Source organism: Littorina saxatilis, linkage group LG16 (assembly GCF_037325665.1).
Source record: "Littorina saxatilis isolate snail1 linkage group LG16, US_GU_Lsax_2.0, whole genome shotgun sequence".
Classification (NCBI taxonomy): domain Eukaryota; kingdom Metazoa; phylum Mollusca; class Gastropoda; order Littorinimorpha; family Littorinidae; genus Littorina; species Littorina saxatilis.
The window spans coordinates 28998376-29018008 of NC_090260.1; the positions used below are offsets into that span (position 1 = coordinate 28998376).

Below are 19633 nucleotides of genomic sequence, written 5' to 3' on the forward strand. Positions count from 1 at the left end.
AGTGATAATTATAGACACATTTCAAATCACTGTTGGTTTCTTTTGGGACTGTATCAATTCTGTAAAACAAACACTTATGACAGTAGAATCAAGTACCAATTTCAGTGGTCAGTTATTACTTGTCTTTGTTTCAAATACTGTACTCAACACCACTCAGATGTGATAAATCAGATTTGTACGTGTAAACGAGGCATGAATTGTCAGCCAATTTATAGACACTGGAACAGAATCATTCTCTACAGAAACTTATTTCTATCCGTCAGCACTAACTAGAAATTGATTTCAAAACTGTGACACGCCTTCATCTAAGCGTTTTGTCAAAGATGATAGCATCTCTTGTTTTGGGTTAGTTGTAATGTAAGACTCATAACTCATAACTCATAACTCATAACATTTTATTGATCCAACAAAGGAAATTAAATTGGTCATCAGCACAAATAGGTCATTAATTAATAATCATAAAAGAAGAAGAGAAGAAAATTTATAAAACCCATGATAACAAAAAAATATCTAAAGTAATATATGTACAACTACAATACCCTTTTTACTTGCACACTTGACACACCGACACACCAACACACATGCATACATACCTACATACATACCTACATACATACATACATACATACATACATACATACATACATACATTGCATGTTAAAGTGTAGTTAAGAACATCACAGTAATTATATCATTGTTTGGATTAACAGATAAGTTTTTATGTAAATGATGATAACAACAATCCATAATTAACGCTATTGCACTACCAAAAGAAGAGACCAACCAAGAGGTGTGCTTGTTATTAAATTATGTGAACCTATGTGTTTTGTGTGTTTTTGTCTTGGCAATAAATGTCCTGATAATTCCTATGAAATGTTCAACTAATAATCGTCAGATAAGTTTGGTCTAACTAGTGTTTGTCTGTGCACTTAAAAGACTGCTGGGTCGATATATCTGTGAAAGTAACGTTCTGTTCTGTCAATAATTAAACGTTCCAACAACATACTTTTCTTGTTTTTGTTATATTCATAATCGTTTACAGGCAATAACAAATAGGAACTGTATATCAATTGATATCGCGCAGGAAGTTCCTAGTGAATTTGATATCGTGCAGGAAGTAGTTTTCCAATTGTAATTTTGAAAAAAAAAATCTCGATATGATTTCAGCTTTCTCGACATTAGCACTGATAAATCTGGATATCGCAGTCAAATCTAACGATAACTAATAATATATACAAGAGAGAGAGAGAGAGAGAGAGAGAGAGAGAGAGAGAGAGAGAGAGAGAGAGAGAGAGAGAGAGAGAGAGAGAGAGAGAGAGAGAGAGAGAGAGAGAGAGAGAGAGAGAGAGAGAGTCACACTCCCTTCATAAATATTAGACGTTCACTGCCTGTATATACGAGCGATTTAATGATCGTTTAACGGAGTCGAATGGTATTAAAATTATTACAATATATAACCTGGACAATTCTTTGACATTTGATACTCAAAAAAGTCATAAACTTTGTTATACCTGTAATGTATTAAACGTTTGTAACGAGGGAACCAACGTCTGTGCAATCTATTAATTAAGTCTCAATTAATAAAGCACATGTCTAGTTTTGAATTCGAAGGTGAACATTTGTTAAATAAGTGAGAAAACGACCAACAGTTATGTGAGATTTTGTTGATATTCACATCTCTGTTCTGAAAATGATCTGTGTTCTGTAACAACATTAAAGTAACTTTATACTCCATCTCCATTTCAAACTTTAAAAGTTGCATTTGTGTGTTTGGCCCAAGTGTATGTGTCCCACTTTTTGTAATACACGTCTGCCATGTACCAACACGCACTGGGCTAAGAACTTTACGATTCCATGATTGTGGGGGATTATGGTGCCCATGACTGAACAGAGGCCATGGACTGATTCGATGACTGTGGGTAACTATGGCGCCCATGACTGAACAGAGGCCATTGACTGATTCGACGTCTGTGGGTGACAATGGCGCCCATGACTGAACAGAGGCCATTGACTGATTCGACGACTGTGGGTGATTATGGCGCCCATGGCTGAACAGAGGCCATTGACTGATTCGACGACTGTGGGTGATTATGGCGCCCATGGCTGAACAGAGGCCATTGACTGATTCGACGACTGTGGGTGATTATGGCGCCCATGGCTGAACAGAGGCCATTGACTGATTCGACGACTGTGGGTGATTATGGCGCCCATGGCTGAACAGAGGCCATTGACTGATTTGACGACTGTGGGTGACAATGGCGCCCATGGCTGAACAGAGGCCATTGACTGATTCGACGACTGTGAATAAATATGGCGCCCATGACTGAACAGAGGCCACTGACTGATTCGACGACTGTGAATAAATATGGCGCCCATGACTGAACAGAGGCCATTGACTGATTCGAGTTAAAAAATAAAATAAAAATGAAAAAGGTAAGACATAACAATGTTGAAAAACAGATAATTCGAAACATTTACAACGAAACACAGTTCGTGTTTGAATGACATTTCGAAGAATGTTTTTTGAATAAGTCAACAGTCCGATACTTATCCGTCTTGCTTTGTTATTTTTGTGCGGCGGTAAAAGTATTGACTAATTTCATATCTTAGTCATTTTACTGCTAACACACACACACACAAACACACGAACATACGCATACACACACGTGCGCGCGTGCACGCACACACGACTTATCCACACACTCACACGTACACACGCGCACACACAACCAAAACGCACACACCCTCAAACCAATACACACACACACGCGCGCGCTCAAACAACACACACACACACACACACACATATACACATGCATATACACACACACACTCACTCACAACCACACACATGTACACACACACACGCACACACACACAAACACACACACCACCCACACTACCCCCCGCACACACACACACACACACACAAACACACACACACACATTCCGAATCAGCTGCTTCTTTGTCGTTGTCAGTTTTCAATTCACAACGATACATAGTTATTCCAGATCAAGGTGTGATGCAGAGGTGTCATCATTTCGTTTTATGCAAGAAAAACAACAACAATTGTACTGTCACTCGTTAAACTGTGACAATGTTTTGCAGCAGTAGGACAATTCGTGGGAATCAACATAATCATTTAGTGTAGAAATATTTCCTATTTGGAATAGAAACTGTACATTCACTTGGTAATGATATTCAAAATGCATTCCTTTTCGTGTAAACTACTATGTACATCAGCTAGTTAAGATGTGTCCATATTGTTTCGTGGGACGAGAACATCGATCCTCCACCCGAAGACATAGCATCAATCAAATACCCGTTTCCTTTCTGATTTCTTTATTTGGTGTTTAACGTCGTTTTCAACCGTTCAAGGTTATATCGCGACGGGGAAAGGGGGATAGAGCCACTTGTTAATTGTTTCTTGTTCACAAAAGCACTAATAAAAAAATTGCTCCAGGGGCTTGCAACGTAGTACAATATATGACCTTACTGGGAGAATGCAAGTTTCCAGTACAAAGGACTTAACATTTCTTACATACTGCTTGACTAAAATGTTTACAAACATTGACTATATTCTATAAAAGAAACACTTAACAAGGGTAAAAGAAGAAACAGAATCCGTTAGTCGCTTCTTACGACATGCTGGGGAGCATCGGGTAAATTCTTCCCCCTAACCCGCGGGGGGTTTCCTTTCTGAGAAGAGTCTGGATTGTTTGTTTAAAGTCCACTCCGCCTCGTGAAGACAGTTGGCCTCACCGTCTCAGATCTGATCAAGCATTAACATGGTATAAGACCATCCCTCTACTTGGTCATATACCCACAATTAACAGCCTGGGGGCACTCTGTGCACAGTGGTTTTTTTTTAAAGAATTAATCAACAGCAAGCAGTCAGGGTGTTGATTTTTGTCATGAGTCCAAGTGGAGGGATGGTCTTGTAATCCATGGAAAAAGCCTGACCAGATCTGAGACGGTAATGCGAAACTGAAAAAAAAAAAATTAATGTCAGCTTTACGCCTTCACGGCAAAGCCATTAGGAGCATGTGAGACAGGAAAACCCGGCTTTGTATACAACATAAAAATAAAAAGGAGAGTCTGCACCAACGAACTGTTTTCACGAGACGGAGGTGAGGACGGAAGAGGGACGGGCCGGGCGAGGGGAGGGGAGGGGAGGGGCAAGGAGAGGGATGGAGTTATTACACATATCCCCTGTTAGATTTGGTTTCGAGATGATGATACATCAGTGCCATGTATTACATGCTGTATATAATTATAAGGTACTGTCTGGAAAGGGATTTCAATGGGAAAAGGGTTCGTGTTCTTTTTTTATTTTTTAGTTTAGTCTTTTTCTAAAATGTGGTGTCACATAAAACAAACTCTTAATTGAGTTCACACGGTGATACTGGTGTCAGTCACGATATTATTATTTATTCAACAAAACTACAAGACTGTTGATTGTTCGTATGTGTTCAAGTGGAAACGTGATCTTTCCGCATAGAAAAACTGTGGACACATCTGGGCTCGGATACATCATTTCTTACACAACAAGGAAGGTACCTTTAAACAGATGACGATTGTTCCCACGATCGAGATCAAATGAAAAAAAATAACAGACTGTACATGACATCGAAGTTAAACCGAACATGCACAAATTAATCAGTACAATATTTCGTTTTTAACAAACACCGCTCAAAGTTAAACCAATCATACACATCTTTCAGTACATATTTCATGTTTAACAAATCCCGACCAAAGTTAAACCAAACATAAAATTCATTCAAAATTAGTACATATTTTATATTTAACAAACTCCGTCCTGAAGAAAAGTAAACATTTGTTATGTAGATCCTGGCTTAAGATCCTATGTTACTGCCGTTTCAAAGAGCATTCTGTGGCCTGCTCTGAAGTTTATAGTACATGAAACAGCTTTTCTAAGGCCGTGGGTTTTTGTTTTGTTTTGTAATGTTATGTTATGTTTTGTTTGGTTCGGTTTGATTTGGTTCGGCTTGGTTTTGAAAATGGGATCTTAGCATAGATACCCCCCTCCCTTTCGCCCCCACAAATTTTCAGTCCTTTAAATGAATATAACGTATATTAAATGGCAACAAGGATGTATTCTCTTTTCTTTTTTTCTCAAAAATACTCCAGTTAGATAATGATACAGACATGCAACAACAACAAAAAACCACCACAGTTATATGTTTATCTTTTTTTCTTTTTTCTTTTTTAATAATTGTCAGTGTTCAAATCCATGCCAGAACCTTCGGTTTCTAGGTTACGAAGTTGACGTACTTTAAAACCCTTGTAATTTACTGAACGTAGACAAACATGGTTGTATATGGAAACAGTTCCTATTAATGAAATCAATGTGTATGGTTAACACGTCTCAGTTAAGTAAAGAAGACATGTCAACTTCGTAACATGGTTTCCACAAGTACACAGCTCTGGAAAATAACCCATCAACAGAAACGGCCTCAAAAACAGTAAGTACACACTTGTAACATTCTTATACATTATTTTCACATCATCAAGATTTTCACAGTGTCTGAAAACTTAAGTGCAGAAGAAAAAATTACAAATAAAACTGAGATAGTCAAACGTTTTTTTCACACCAAATCTTTAAACGTACGTTCCGACGTTTCTTTGCTTTGACGCCAAAGAATGCACGAGGTTTTGGAAGAGATCTAGGTTCCAACAGAATTAAGCGTCTTCAATTTGGACGCCTCGACTGCGGGACGTTTTGAGTAAGTACGTACATATGTAGGATGAAGAGAATACTACATGGCTTACTCGTTCATTTTTCAAATATTGAGAAGCTCACTTTCGCTCGCAGTTCAACATTTAAAAATGCAACTCGTGTAAATCTGGTACGACACATCAAACCATGTAGTATTCTCTATTTCCGTATGAAAGCCTGGGCAGATCTCTGGCTGACATAATGTGTTACTTGAGAAGGAAGGTAGCTGCGGACAGTGGTCTAGCATGGTAATAGGTCAGTCAGTAGCTGCGCTGGCTTCAAAACCAGTTGTCGCAATCGGCTTGGGTTCGATCCTTAGGTTCGGCGAGGGATTTAGTTCCCAGAGTCAACTTTGTGCAGACTCTCCTCGGTGTCCCAACACCCCTGTACTGTGTGCACGCGTGCGCGTGATAAAGAACCCAAGTTCACAGCGAAAGTCTCAGGGCTTGGAAATATGAATAAACGCATGTGAGAAGAAGCAAAACAACATGGGTAGCGCCGTAGTGTATGGCAGCTCGTTTTCCCTAAAGAACAAGCAACCCGAATTTCCATGAGGGTAACCTCACAGGACTATATACAAGCGTATCCTTATCCTAATCCTTAAGACTCAAGCCTCTTCTGGTCACGAAGGAGATGAGTCTCCTCCCCCAACGAATCCGATTCCGAATCATTGTCAGCAGCCTTCCGATCTTCTTTGCAGAGTCAAGAGGATGCAGGGGTCTTTTGGTAGGATACTAGGTATGTTCCCTCTTTCTGGGGAGATGCCGAAGAATCCGAGTTGCCGTTGGGGACCGGCTTCTTCCATACCATGGTGATGTCTTCGAACGTCTTCCCTTTTGTCTCAGGCAGGTAGACGAAGCAGAAGATGAAGAAAAGGAGAATGAACGCGGAGAATGGGAGGAATGTAAAGTTGCCCAGGCCTTTCTGTTGAATAGAATGGCAGAAAAAGAACAAGAATAGACATTAATGATAATAATAAAAAGCGGTTGTGCTCTCGTCGTATTGGACGGTCACAAATACAAACATACTGGTAGGAATAAAGCAGACACAGGCAGCCTGGAGGGATAGCGTGGTTTATTCCATCATAATTCTTACCCAGAATCCCCAGAAACGCCTTACGTCAGGGCTCTTGCACATTGACTATAGAATACACATTTAAGTGACGTCATAACATGACACAAGCCTAAAAAAAGATTCTCCTTTTACTTTTAAAAATCGAAGACAAAACGCTATTCTACATGATACCACTTTTTGAATGGTGCTCCCAATTTATTTTTCCCTCTGAATTTTGGGTCTTTTCTGTATGCATGCAAAATAAGGTATGTGGAAAAAACCCACGATGATTGGAAGTAACTCTGTGGGCGGTGGAAGCATGAGTTGTGCCCCTGTAAAGAATAAAGATACAAAAAATGTTACAAAAAATCGTTGATCCGAAAGGTGTGCCAGATAGTCAAGTGGGCGGCCGTACAATTTGCCCAGGAAGTTTGAATGGAAAGAGACAGGAATTAAAGCTTTAATTGGGGGCGCGAAATATGTTGCAATAATGTTTTATGCTAAGTTCATATCGATCATCACTCTAATACCTGCCAATCATGCATTCTCTGAGTTTACCCATTGTTGCCTGAACACACCGTACCCCATTAACACCCCCACCCCCGCCCCAATCCAAGCCAAATCCAGACACGTACCTGGATGAAAGGGAAGGTGTATCCGACAACAAAGTTGGCTACCCAGTTGACCAATACAGACACACTGATGGCGGCTGGTCGCGGACCCTGTGAGAACAGCTCTGCTACTATCAACCATGGAATGGATCCTGGAATGGAATGGTCATCATCATCATCATCATCATCATCATCATCATCATCATCATCATCATCATCATCATCATCATCATCATCACCACCATCATCATCATCATCATCATCATCATCATCATCATCATCATCATCATCATCATCATCATCATCATCAAAACCACCACCACCATCACCGTTATATTTGTTGGAAGATGTCATCTTTACCATCATCATTTTCAGAACTGTATTCACTGATGTTGTTAAATAAAATCACCCTTTTACTACTGACAGAGATATGATCCATCCCGAAATTGTCTTCACATGTCTGACTCTTTAGCGCTGGCATCATTAAAGCAAGCATCTATACCCCCATGTAAACAAAAGCAAATTCAAATATGTTTGTGGATTGACAACATATGCTGCAAATATTACCTACAAATTAAAGTCAAAGAAAACAATCAATCCATCAGTCAAACAATTCATCAATCAATCAATCTATTAATCCATCAAATCCATCAACCCATCAATCCATCACTCTATTAATCAACCAATCAAGCCATCAATCAAGAAATGATTCACTCAATCGTGATTATTTTGTTATAGCTCAGCATTAACTCACCAGGTCCGAGAGCAAAAAAGACCACATACAGGAGAGAGACTACAATGCTGCCCACTTTGAACCACGCTACTTCGTCCTGAAACAACACGGGTAAAACACTGTACAGCTTTCTTCATGCAGAGGAACCTTTCTTCTCCATTACAATTAACATGTATAATACCGGGAGACAACGGCGCAGCTCTGCCAAAAGGACGGTTACAGTTAAAGCAATATGAATGCTGGAGGCACACACACACACACACACACACACACACACACGGACGGACGCACGCACGCCCGCACACACACACACACACACACACACACATACACACACACACACACACACACACCTACACACACACGGACGCACGCACCCACACACACACAACACAACACAACACACACACACACACCTACACACACACAGACGCACGCACGCACGCACACACCCACACACACATACACACACACACAACACAACACACACACCTACACACACACACGGACGCACGGACGCACGCACGCACGCACCCCCCCCACACACACACACACACACACACACTCACACAGCACAACACACACACACACGGACGCACGCACGCACGCACGTACCCACACACACACACAACACAACACAACACACACACACACATCTACACACACACACACACACGGACGGACGCACCCACGCACGCACACACACACACACACACACACACACACACCAACACAACACACCAACACAACACACACACACCAACACAACACACCAACACAACACAACACACACACACACACCAACACAACACAACACACACACACACATCAAAACCTCACCTACCCCCTCCCACGTCCTCCCTTCCCACTCACCCTCAAAGCCAAAGCCACAGTGATGAGGATGGAGAAGACGAACATGCCGGCCAGCCCGACCAGGTGGAGCGTTCTCCGTCCCACCCTGTCCATGAGGGGGATGGTGATGAGAGTCATCAGCACCATCGTGCCCCCGACACCGCTCGTGGCGTGGGTAGCCGCCGTTGGGTCCAGGCCCGCCCCTTTAAGCAGGCTCGCTGAGTAGTAGAAAATCTAAGAAAAAATGAGACACGGAAACGGAAACAATCAATGATATGGATCGATCATTCAGTCGGTCGGTCAGTCGGTCAGTTAGTCGGTCAGTCGGTCTGTTGGTCGGTCGGCCAGTCAGTCAGTCAACCAATCAATGAATCAATCATACAGACCATTCAGTCATATAATAAATCAGTCAATCACTCAGTCAGTCAGTCAATAAGTCAATCAATCAATCAAACACTCAACCAACCAATCAATTAATTAATCCATCAATCATACAGACCAATGAGTCAGTCACGCAGCCAACCAGAAAGCCAATCGACCAATCAAGATCGCTCAGTCAGTCAATAAGTCATTCAGCCGGTCAATACGTCAAAGAATCAAGGAATCAACCAAACAATCAATCATTCAAGCAATCAAAAGATCATGCCATCAATCCCACAGAAACAAGAAATTCCTCTGATAGGAAAAACAACCCCGTTGGTCAAAGGGAAATAACCATTCTCACTGCCACCAACTGAGAAGGTTATTTCCCTTTGACCAACGGGGGTGTCCGTCTATAAGTCGTTGTATAATTTTAATCCACCAATAACTCCCTAACCGTGTGTTTGACTGGTCCCAATTTTTGTAAGGACCGTCTCAGGAATGTATAGAACCTGTTCACCAAGTTTGGTGACGATCGGTCCGTTCATTCATGAGATCTACTTGCGAACACAAACACCACCACAAACACACAAACACATCGAGTGAAACCTATACACACCCCTATACCGGGGGTGTAAACACCCCTATACCGGGGGTGTAAAAAACTTAACTTGAATGCCCATGCATATGCATTAATACTGCATAATCCGTCAATAAAACAATGAAACCACCTAACAACCAAAACGATCAATCAGTCAATACCGGCACGGTTGGCCTAGTGGTAAGGCGTCCGCCTAGTGAGCGGGAGGTCGTGGGTTCGAACCCCGGCCGGGTCATACCTAAGACTTTAACATTGGCAATCTAGTGGCTGCTCCGCCTGGCGTCTGGGATTATGGGGTTAGTGCTAGGACTGGTTGGTCCGGTGTCAGAATAATGTGACTGGGTGAGACATGAAGCCTGTGCTGCAACTTCTGTCTTGTGTGTGGCGCACGTTATATGTCAAAGCAGCACCGGCCTGATATGGCCCTTCGTGGTCGGCTGGGCGTTAAGCAAACAAACAAACAAAAAATCAGTCAAAAAATCAGATCTGGTGTGACTCCTCCCTTCCCGACATTGTGGCCGATGAACGGGGATATTGCAGTCCAATCAAACGATAACTAACACGATTATCTTTACCGTATGTTAGCCTGCCTGTCTTCTACCAACAACAAACATTGCGCGAAAAACATATCACTTCCACTTTTCCCCATTCCTCTACCAGCCTTGCTACTGCTAAAATGTTCAACTGACGGGCGGTGTGGCGTAGTGGATAAGTCATCGGCCTCTTAATCGGAAGGACGTGAGTTCAAAACCCGGCCGCGGCCGCCTTGTGGTTTAAGTGTGGAGATTTTCCGATCTCCCAGGTCAACTTATGAACAGACCGCTAATGCCTTATCCCCCATTCGTGTGTACCCGCAAGCATACGTCCAATTGCGCACGGAAAATATCCTGTTATCTATGTCAGAGTGCGATGGGTTATAGAAACACAAAAATACCCAAATCGGCGTATGCTGCCTGAATGACGCGTCGACGGAGGTAATACACGTAAAAATCCACTCCCACAAAAACATGAGTGAACGTGCGAAATTCAGCAAATGTCAAATGAACGAATAAAACAAGTCGCGTAAGGCGAAAATACTACATTTAGTCAAGCTGTGGAACTCACAGAATGAAATTGAACGCACTGCATTTTTTCACAATGCCCGTATCCGCAGCTTGTGCAAAAGGCAGAAAAAGGGACGAGCCTGTTTAGTGCGGTAGCGGTTGCGCTGTGCTGCATAGCACGCTTTATTGTACCTCTCTTCGTTTTAACTTTTGGAACGTGTTTTTAATCCAAACATATCATATCTATATGTTTTTTGAATCAGGAACCGAAAAAAAATAAGATGAAATTGTTTTTAAAACAATTTCGGAAATTTAATTTTAATCATAATTTTTATATTTTTAATTTTCAGAGCTTGTTTTTAATCCGAATATAACATATTTATATGTTTTTGGAATCAGAACATGATGAATAATAAGACAAACGTAAATTTGGATCGTTTTATTAAAAAAATTATTTTAATTACAATTTTCAGATTTTTAATGACCAAAGTCATCAATACATTTTTAAGCCTACATGCTGAAATGCAATACTGAAGTCCGGCCTTTGTCGAAGATTGCTTGGCCAAAATTTCAATCAATTTGATTGAAAAATGAAGGTGTGACAGTGCTGCCTCAACTTTTACAAAAAGCCGGATATGACGTCATCAAAGACATTTATCGAAAAAATGAAAAAAAAATGTCTGGGGATATCATACCCAGGAACTCTCATTTTAAATTTCATAAAGATCGGTCTAGTAGTTTACTCGGAATCGCTCTACACACACACACGCACAGACACACACACACACACACACACACATACACACACACACACACACACACACACACACACAAAAACACACACACATACACACACATACACACACACACATACACCACGAACCTCGTCTCGATTCCCCCTCTATGTTAAAACATTTAGTCAAAACTTGACAAAATGTAAAAACAAGTCGCGTAAGGCGTAATAACAACATTTAGTCAAGCTGTCGAACTCACAGAATGAAACTGAACGCACTGCTTTTTTCACCAAGACCACATACTCGTAGTTTCGTCAGTCCACCGCTCGTGGCAAAGGCAGTGAAATCGACAAGCCATGCAGTATTCTCTTTTAGCTTACTGAGTTTGTTTTTAACCCAAACATATCATATCTATATGTTTTTGGAATCAGGAACCGACAAGGAATAAGATGAAATTGTTTTTAAATCGATTTCGGAAGAACTTTCATGAAAAATGTCATAAAGATCGGTCCAGTAGTTTACTCTGAATCGCTCTACACACACACACACACACACACACACACACACACACACAAACACACACATACACACACACACACATACACCACGACCCTCGTCTCGATTTCCCCCTCTATGTTAAAACATTTAGTCAAAACTTGACTAAATGTAAAATGAAGAAGTTCCACTTACCCCAACAATGCCCGACAGTTGTTGAGAGAGATGCATCATGATGCTGATAATCAACGGCATTCGTAGACTCGGGGTCCGGAACAGAGAGATCACAGTCACCTGGTGACAACAAAGTCATTCAAAATAAAAGTAAAACACGCAAGACAAAAGTCAAACAACATGCATTGTGATTGTTTATGTTCTTTTGGTTACAGGGGAAAACACATTTGTATAATTTATAAACCAAATCGTATTAACGCACACGCTCTCATATGTCATCATTTGTGTGCGTGTTTGTGTGTGAGTATGTGTGAGTATGTGTGTGTGTGTGTGTGTTTATGTGTGTGTGTGTGTGTGTCTATGTGTGTGCTTGTGTGTTTATATGTGTGTGTGTGTGTGCGTGTATGTGTGTGTGTGTGTGTGCGTGTGTGCGCGTGTGCGTGTGTGTGTGTGTGTGTGTGTGTGAGTGTGTGTGTGTGTGTGAGTGTGTGTAATACCTTGGGTTCAGCTGCTTGCTGCCTGGCCTCTGCCTTCATCTCCTCGATGTCCGCATGAATATGGTCTGTGCCCCGCAACAATCGTAGTGCTGAAATTCAAAAAGTAAAGGTTTGAAAATAAAATAATTCCAAGGCAGCCAAACACATCATGATCAAAGCTGCATACGATATATATGATGAATAAGTACGAGCACCCCACTCACACTCTCTAATTTCTCTCTCTGTGTCTCTGTCTCTCTCCTTCTACACACACACACACACACACACACACACACACACACACACACACACACACACACACACACACTCACACACACTCACACACACACACACACGCACACACACACACACACACACGCACACACACACACACACACGCACGCCCGGTACACCCCCCCCACACACACAGAAACACACACAGAAACACACACACACAGATTCACACACACACACACACACACACACACACACACACACACACACACACATACACACGCACGCAAACACGCAAACACGCACACTCACACTCTCAAACACACACACACACAAACACGGACTAGTTCTTACCTTTGGCGGCCTCTTCCTCTTTGCCCTTGGTAATAAGGAGATACCTCGGACTTTCAGGACAGCCCAAGAACAACAGGAATTGCAGCAGACATGGAATGAATGTTAGTCCTGAAAGATCAAAAGAACAATCAATTTGGTTCGAACATGAGTTCGTGGCAGTGACGCATCAACTTGTGTTAAAAAGCCGGATATGACGTGGCCAAACACAAATGTATGTTGGTTTAGGGTAACCCGACCGACCCTATTTTTTCACCGCCGACCCCAACAGTTTTTTTTGTCATTTCTCAAATTAAAAAAACCAAAACAAAAAACGTTGGCACATTTTGCGAACCATACCGAGACTAAAAATATAAAACAAACAAGTCGCGTAAGGCGAAATTACTACATTTAGTCAAGCTGTGGAACTCACAGAATGAAACTGAACGCACTGCATTTTTTCACAATGACCGTAGTCCGCCGCTTGTGCAAAACGGAGTGAAACTGACGAGAATGTTCAGCGCGGTAGTGGTTTCGCTGTGCTGCATAGCACGCTTTTCTGTATCTCTCTTCGTTTTAACTTTCTGAGCGCGTTTTTAATCCAAACATATCATATCTATATGTTTTTGGAATCAAGAACCGACAAGTAATACATAAGATGAAATTGTTTCCCATTAATGCCTGAATTTTTTTTTATTTTAAATTTCTGTTTGTTTGATGTCAAATGATATTTGTAGGTCATATGTAACTGTCATTTGGATGATTTTGGCACGTGCTGTGATTTATATGCTATAAAGAGACCGTCCTCATATGAGGACGCTAGGCACGAGTGGGCACAGGTAAATAACAAGACCAAAATAAGACAATTTCTTGCAAAACACATTGGACATCTTTAATTTCTTGCAGCAGCAAACTGTGAACAGTTGAACGTGTGAACATAACAGTAAAAAAATAATAAAAATATGAAAACTGTCTCTTTGCATGTTCAAATTGGTGATAATTTGGCGCTTTTTTCGAGAATTTATCCGGCCTGTGCACTTCACCAGAGAGACCGGGAAAATGTAAATAAGTAAACTCATACTTCTTTAGAACTTGACTAGCAGTACAGGACTTTAGCACTTGACTAGCGGTACAGGACTTTAGCACTTGTCTAGCAGTACAGGGATGATCGTTTTAGTCCTTGACTAGGACAACAGAAGTCAACAATTGGAACTGTATAGTTCACTCAGTGTGAAATTGCTCAAAGCATTTCACGTGCACTCCAACGCCGCATTTTCTACACTTTTGTCTGCATTTCTTGTGACAGAGTGCACAGCGGATTTGCTTGTCGATCCACTGTACCACGTGGTCTCTCCCATCGAAGCGTACAGCTCTGGAAACTCTACGGTCAAGTTGTGGAGTGTGGCCATGTGGACGACCAACAGGTGGGGGTTGTGCTGCTTCGGCCAAATAGTTTTTGACAATGGCACGGCGAACTGCAAGCAGGTCCAGTAGAGTGTTGGTCGCTGCAGCTGTGTGTCGATACAGAAGCCATGCCTGTTGCACGCTAACATCTACAATGTAAGCAAAAATAGGCCACCACCACTTTTTGGTTCTTATGGCGATTCTGTACGTGTCCACATTTTGGTCCATTCGGTCGACACCACCCATGGTCTTGTTGTAGTGGGAGATCAGAAACGGTTGACCGATCTGCACTCTCTGGTGAGCAGATCTGGACCAACGGCTGGTTGTCTGAACAGGATGGATGCCCACACAGTTGGATATGACGTTCACCACGTTGTCATTCCAGCGAACTGCAACGAATCCGCTCTTGTCATCTGTGAAATAGTCGTAAGTGCCTCAGCTTGCTTTCTGCATGTCTTTGACGTTCTTGAGTGGACAATCGTCCATGCGGTTGGACCTAATTGTCCCTGTGCATCCGATGCCTTTTGATGTCAGATGGTCAACTAGTTTCATCGAGGTAAAAAGATTGTCAAACGTCAGATGGTATGCATCATTCCCCTGGATTTTTGAGATCAAATCAACGACCACTGAGCCTCCCATCCCCAATCCTGGACACTCGGCAACCTGCTGGCCTTTCGCACCTTGGTAGGGTTCGAGCTGAACCACATATCCAAGAGGGGTAGCCAGGACCCAGAACTTGTAGCCAAAGCGTATTGGCTTCCCCCTGATAAACTGTCTGCATCCATGACGGCCATAGTACGGAACCATACTTTCGTCAATGCTGAGGCTATGTTGCTTGACAAAGTTGTTGAGGCCTTCCATCTGGAAAAATAATCGTTGCTGAGGCATTTGCTGACAGCTGTCTTCCATTCGAGTTTTCAACAGCCGGACCCTCTTCTTCATCACCACTATCCTCATCCGTGAGCGTGTCCACTGGTGGAGGCTCTATGAAGACATCTGCTCGATGGAAGTAGTTGGTTTCCTCCAGCATGTCCAGCACTTCATTGACACTATATCTGCCGAAAGAAATATACTGAGTGACTATCATGTTGAGTTACTATTATGCTAAATGACTCTAAAAACCTGTGACCGTTCGTGCCTAGCGTCCTCATATGAGGACGCCGCTTTGATTACTCATTATCACTAAAACACAAAATATTCAGACAAACTGAAAAACTTAGTTTCTAAAATGGTATTGAAGAACAATTTCACTTATGTAATGTTATTAAAAAAGTAAAAAATGAAAGAGTTATTTGCTTACCTTTTGGGTGGTGACATTTTGGTGGTTTCACACAGCACATGTGTAATCCAAAATGGCTGCTGCTGGAAGCTATGGAGAGGAAGAAACTCTAGCACGCAATGTTTGCTTCAGACTACTCCCCCTTGATATGTGTGTTATAAAAAAATGAGTCATTCACTTATTGGCTCTGACAGAAATGCCTAAATTCGAGGTGTCCTCATATGAGGACGCTAGGCAATAATGGGTTAAATCGATTTCGGAAATTTAATTTTGATCATAATTTTTATATTTGTAATTTTCAGAGCTTGTTTTTTTTATCCAAATATAACATACTAGAATAAATACCCGCTTCGCCGGGTACCCGGCTTCGCCGGTAAGAAGTACAGCCGAATGAGGAAAGAAGTAGAGCCGAATACCCGTCAAAACTTGACTAAATGTAAACAAGTCGCGTAAGGCGAAAATACAATATTTAGTCAAGTAGCTGTCGAACTCACAGAATGAAACGCAATGCCATTTTACTCGTAGCATCGTCAGGCCACCGCTCATGGCAAAGGCAGTGAAATTGACAAGAAGAGCGGGGTAGTAGTTGCGCTAAGAAGGATAGCACGCTTTTCTGTACCTCTCTTTGTTTTAACTTTCTGAGCGTGTTTTTAATCCAAACATATCATATCTATATGTTTTTGGAATCAGGAACCGACAAGGAATAAGATGAAAGTGTTTTTAAATTGATTTGGACAATTTAATTTTGATAATAATTGTTATATATTTAATTTTCAGAGCTTGTTTTTAATCCGAATATAACATATTTATATGTTTTTGGAATCAGCAAATGATGGAGAATAAAATAAACGTAAATGTGGATCGTTTTATAAATTTTTATTTTTTTTACAATTTTCCGATTTGTAATGACCAAAGTCATTAATTAATTTTTAAGCCACCACGCTGAAATGCAATACCGAACCCCGGGCTTCGTCGAAGATTACTTGACCAAAATTTGAACCAATTTGGTTGAAAAATGAGGGCGTGACAGTGCCGCCTCAACTTTCACGAAAAGCCGGATATGACGTCATCAAAGACATTTATCAAAAAAATGAAAAAAACGTTCGGGGATTTCATACCCAGGAACTCTCATGTCAAATTTCATAAAGATCGGTCCAGTAGTTTAGTCTGAATCGCTCTACACACACACACACACGCACACACACACACGCACACACACACACACATACACCACGACCCTCGTTTCGATTCCCCCTCGATGTTAAAATATTTAGTCAAAACTTGACTAAATATAAAAAGCCGACCTACCGACCCTATTTTTTGGGGTCACGTTACTCTAAACCAACATATATTTTTGTTTGGCCTGATCAAAGACATTTATCACAAAAAAGAACAAGTCGCGTAAGGCGAAATAACAACATTTAGTCAAGCTGTCGAACTCACAGAATGAAACTGAACGCACTGCTTTTTTTCACCAAGACCACATACTCGTAGTTTCGTCAGTCCACCGCTCGTGGCAAAGGCAGTGCAATCGACAAGCCATGCAGAATAGTGCGGTAGTGGTCGCGCTGAGCAGGATAACACATTTTTCTGTATGTCTATTCTTTTTAGCTTACTGAATTTGTTTTTAATCCAAACATATCATATCTATATGTTTTTTTAATCAGGGACCGACAAGGAATAAGATGAAATTGTTTTTAAATCGATTTTGGAAATTTAATTTTGATCATAATTTTTATTATTTGTAATTTTCAGAGCTTGTTTTAAATCCAAATATAACATATCTATATGTTTGTGGAATCAGAAAATGATGTAGAATAAGATGAACGTAAATTTGGATCGTTCTAAATAAAAATAAAAACATTATTACAATTTTCAGATTTTCAATGACCAAAGTCATTAACTAGTTTTGAAGCCACCAAGCTGAAATGCAATACCAAAGTCCGGCCTACGTCGAAGATTGCATTGCTAAAATTTCAATCATTTTGATTGAAAAATTAGGGTGTGACAGTGCCGCCTCAACTTTTACAAAAAGCCGGATATGACGTCATCAAAGGTATTTATCGAAAAAATGAAAAAAAAGTCCGGGGATATCATTCCCAGGAACTCTCATGTCAAATTTCATAAAGATCGGTCCACTAGTTTAGTCTAAATCGCTCTACACACACCGCACAGACAGACAGACAGACAGACAGACAGACAGACAGACAGACAGACAGACAGACAGACAGACAGACACACAAACACACACACACACCCACACACACACACAAACACACACAGACACACATACACCACGACCCTCGTCTCGATTCCCCCTCTATGTTAAAACATCTAGTCAAAACTTGACTAAATGTAAAAACAATGGTCAAAGGACATCATCTAGAAAAATGTGTATGTACGGTTTCAGAAAGATCTGTCGAGTAGTTTTCTCAAGTAGTCATCTCGATTTCCAGTCTTGGTTATACCCCAATTCCACACATCCGTTCTAGGTCCCGTTCCCGTAGCGACCAAGGAACGGCACGGGAATGGGAGGGATCGGGAGGCAGGGGCGGATCCAGGGGGGGTTTCCGGGGTTTCCGGAACTCCCCCCCCCCCCCCAGCGTAGCATACAAAAAACTTTAAAAAAAACCAAAAAACAAACAAACAAAAATTGAAAAAAACAAACAACTTATGGCTCAGATTGCACCCGATTGCTCCATTTTCCTTGGCTGTTATCAGACATTTTCCGGAAGGGGGGGCATGCCCCCGGATCCCCCTAGGAGCCGGCCTTTCTTTGTAGGAACGGTTGGGACGGGTGAGTTCGGGCTGCATGTTCAAAATGTTAGCCATTTCCCGCCCGTTCCAAATGAACGGTAATGGAACCTTAACACGTCGGCAACGGAACTCGTGGATCGTTAATGGAACTTATAACGCAATGGTAACGCAACGCTAGCGCTCTCACACACTGCGTTGTCATTCTCCCATTCCACACATCCGTTCTAGCTTCCGTTGCAAGCCGTCCTGAGGACGGCTGCCAGTACGGTCAGACGCTGCTCAAAGATGCCAAAAACGGCCGTTTGAGCAGCGTCTCATTGTTGTGGCAGCCGTCCTCGGGACGGCTGGGAACGGAAGCTAGAACGGTTGTGTGGAATGGGGGTATTAAAACAGGTCACCTCTTATGAAAGACACGTTTTAGTCGTTCACTAATCGATTGTCAACAGAAATTGTCCTTTATCGGACCGGCAATCTCTCATGAACGACACGTTTCAGTCAAAAAGTTCACAGACAAATAGACAACATGTGTCCGTTATTGGGAAGTGCTTCTCTATCGACAAGCACATTAATTTCAGCCAGCCTTATGTCTCGATGGACAACAGACAATGTCATCATTTTCACGAGTTTTCATTCACAAACACCTGGTAAATAAATCTCATGTTCCCCATGCAATAACTCGAGGTGGTGAATGGGTTTGAGCTTTCATGTGAAACGTGGATTGTCAAAGTAAAAGCCAATCAGGCTGATTGTTTGATG

The 19633-nt window shown here is 41.6% G+C and overlaps 1 protein-coding gene across 1 annotated transcript in view; it reads right to left on the reverse strand.

Annotated features, from left to right (window-relative positions):
* Window positions 1-2947: 2947 nt before the first annotated feature.
* LOC138950778 (solute carrier family 2, facilitated glucose transporter member 1-like) overlaps window positions 2948-19633 on the reverse strand; it is a gene marked incomplete at its 5' end in the record, with an annotated part of 28349 nt that continues 11663 nt past the window's right edge. The window contains 7 exon segments of the mRNA XM_070322502.1: window positions 2948-6665; window positions 7430-7557; window positions 8160-8235; window positions 9012-9224; window positions 12419-12517; window positions 12895-12983; window positions 13462-13569. Coding sequence (XP_070178603.1) covers window positions 6444-6665; window positions 7430-7557; window positions 8160-8235; window positions 9012-9224; window positions 12419-12517; window positions 12895-12983; window positions 13462-13569 — 935 coding nt within the window.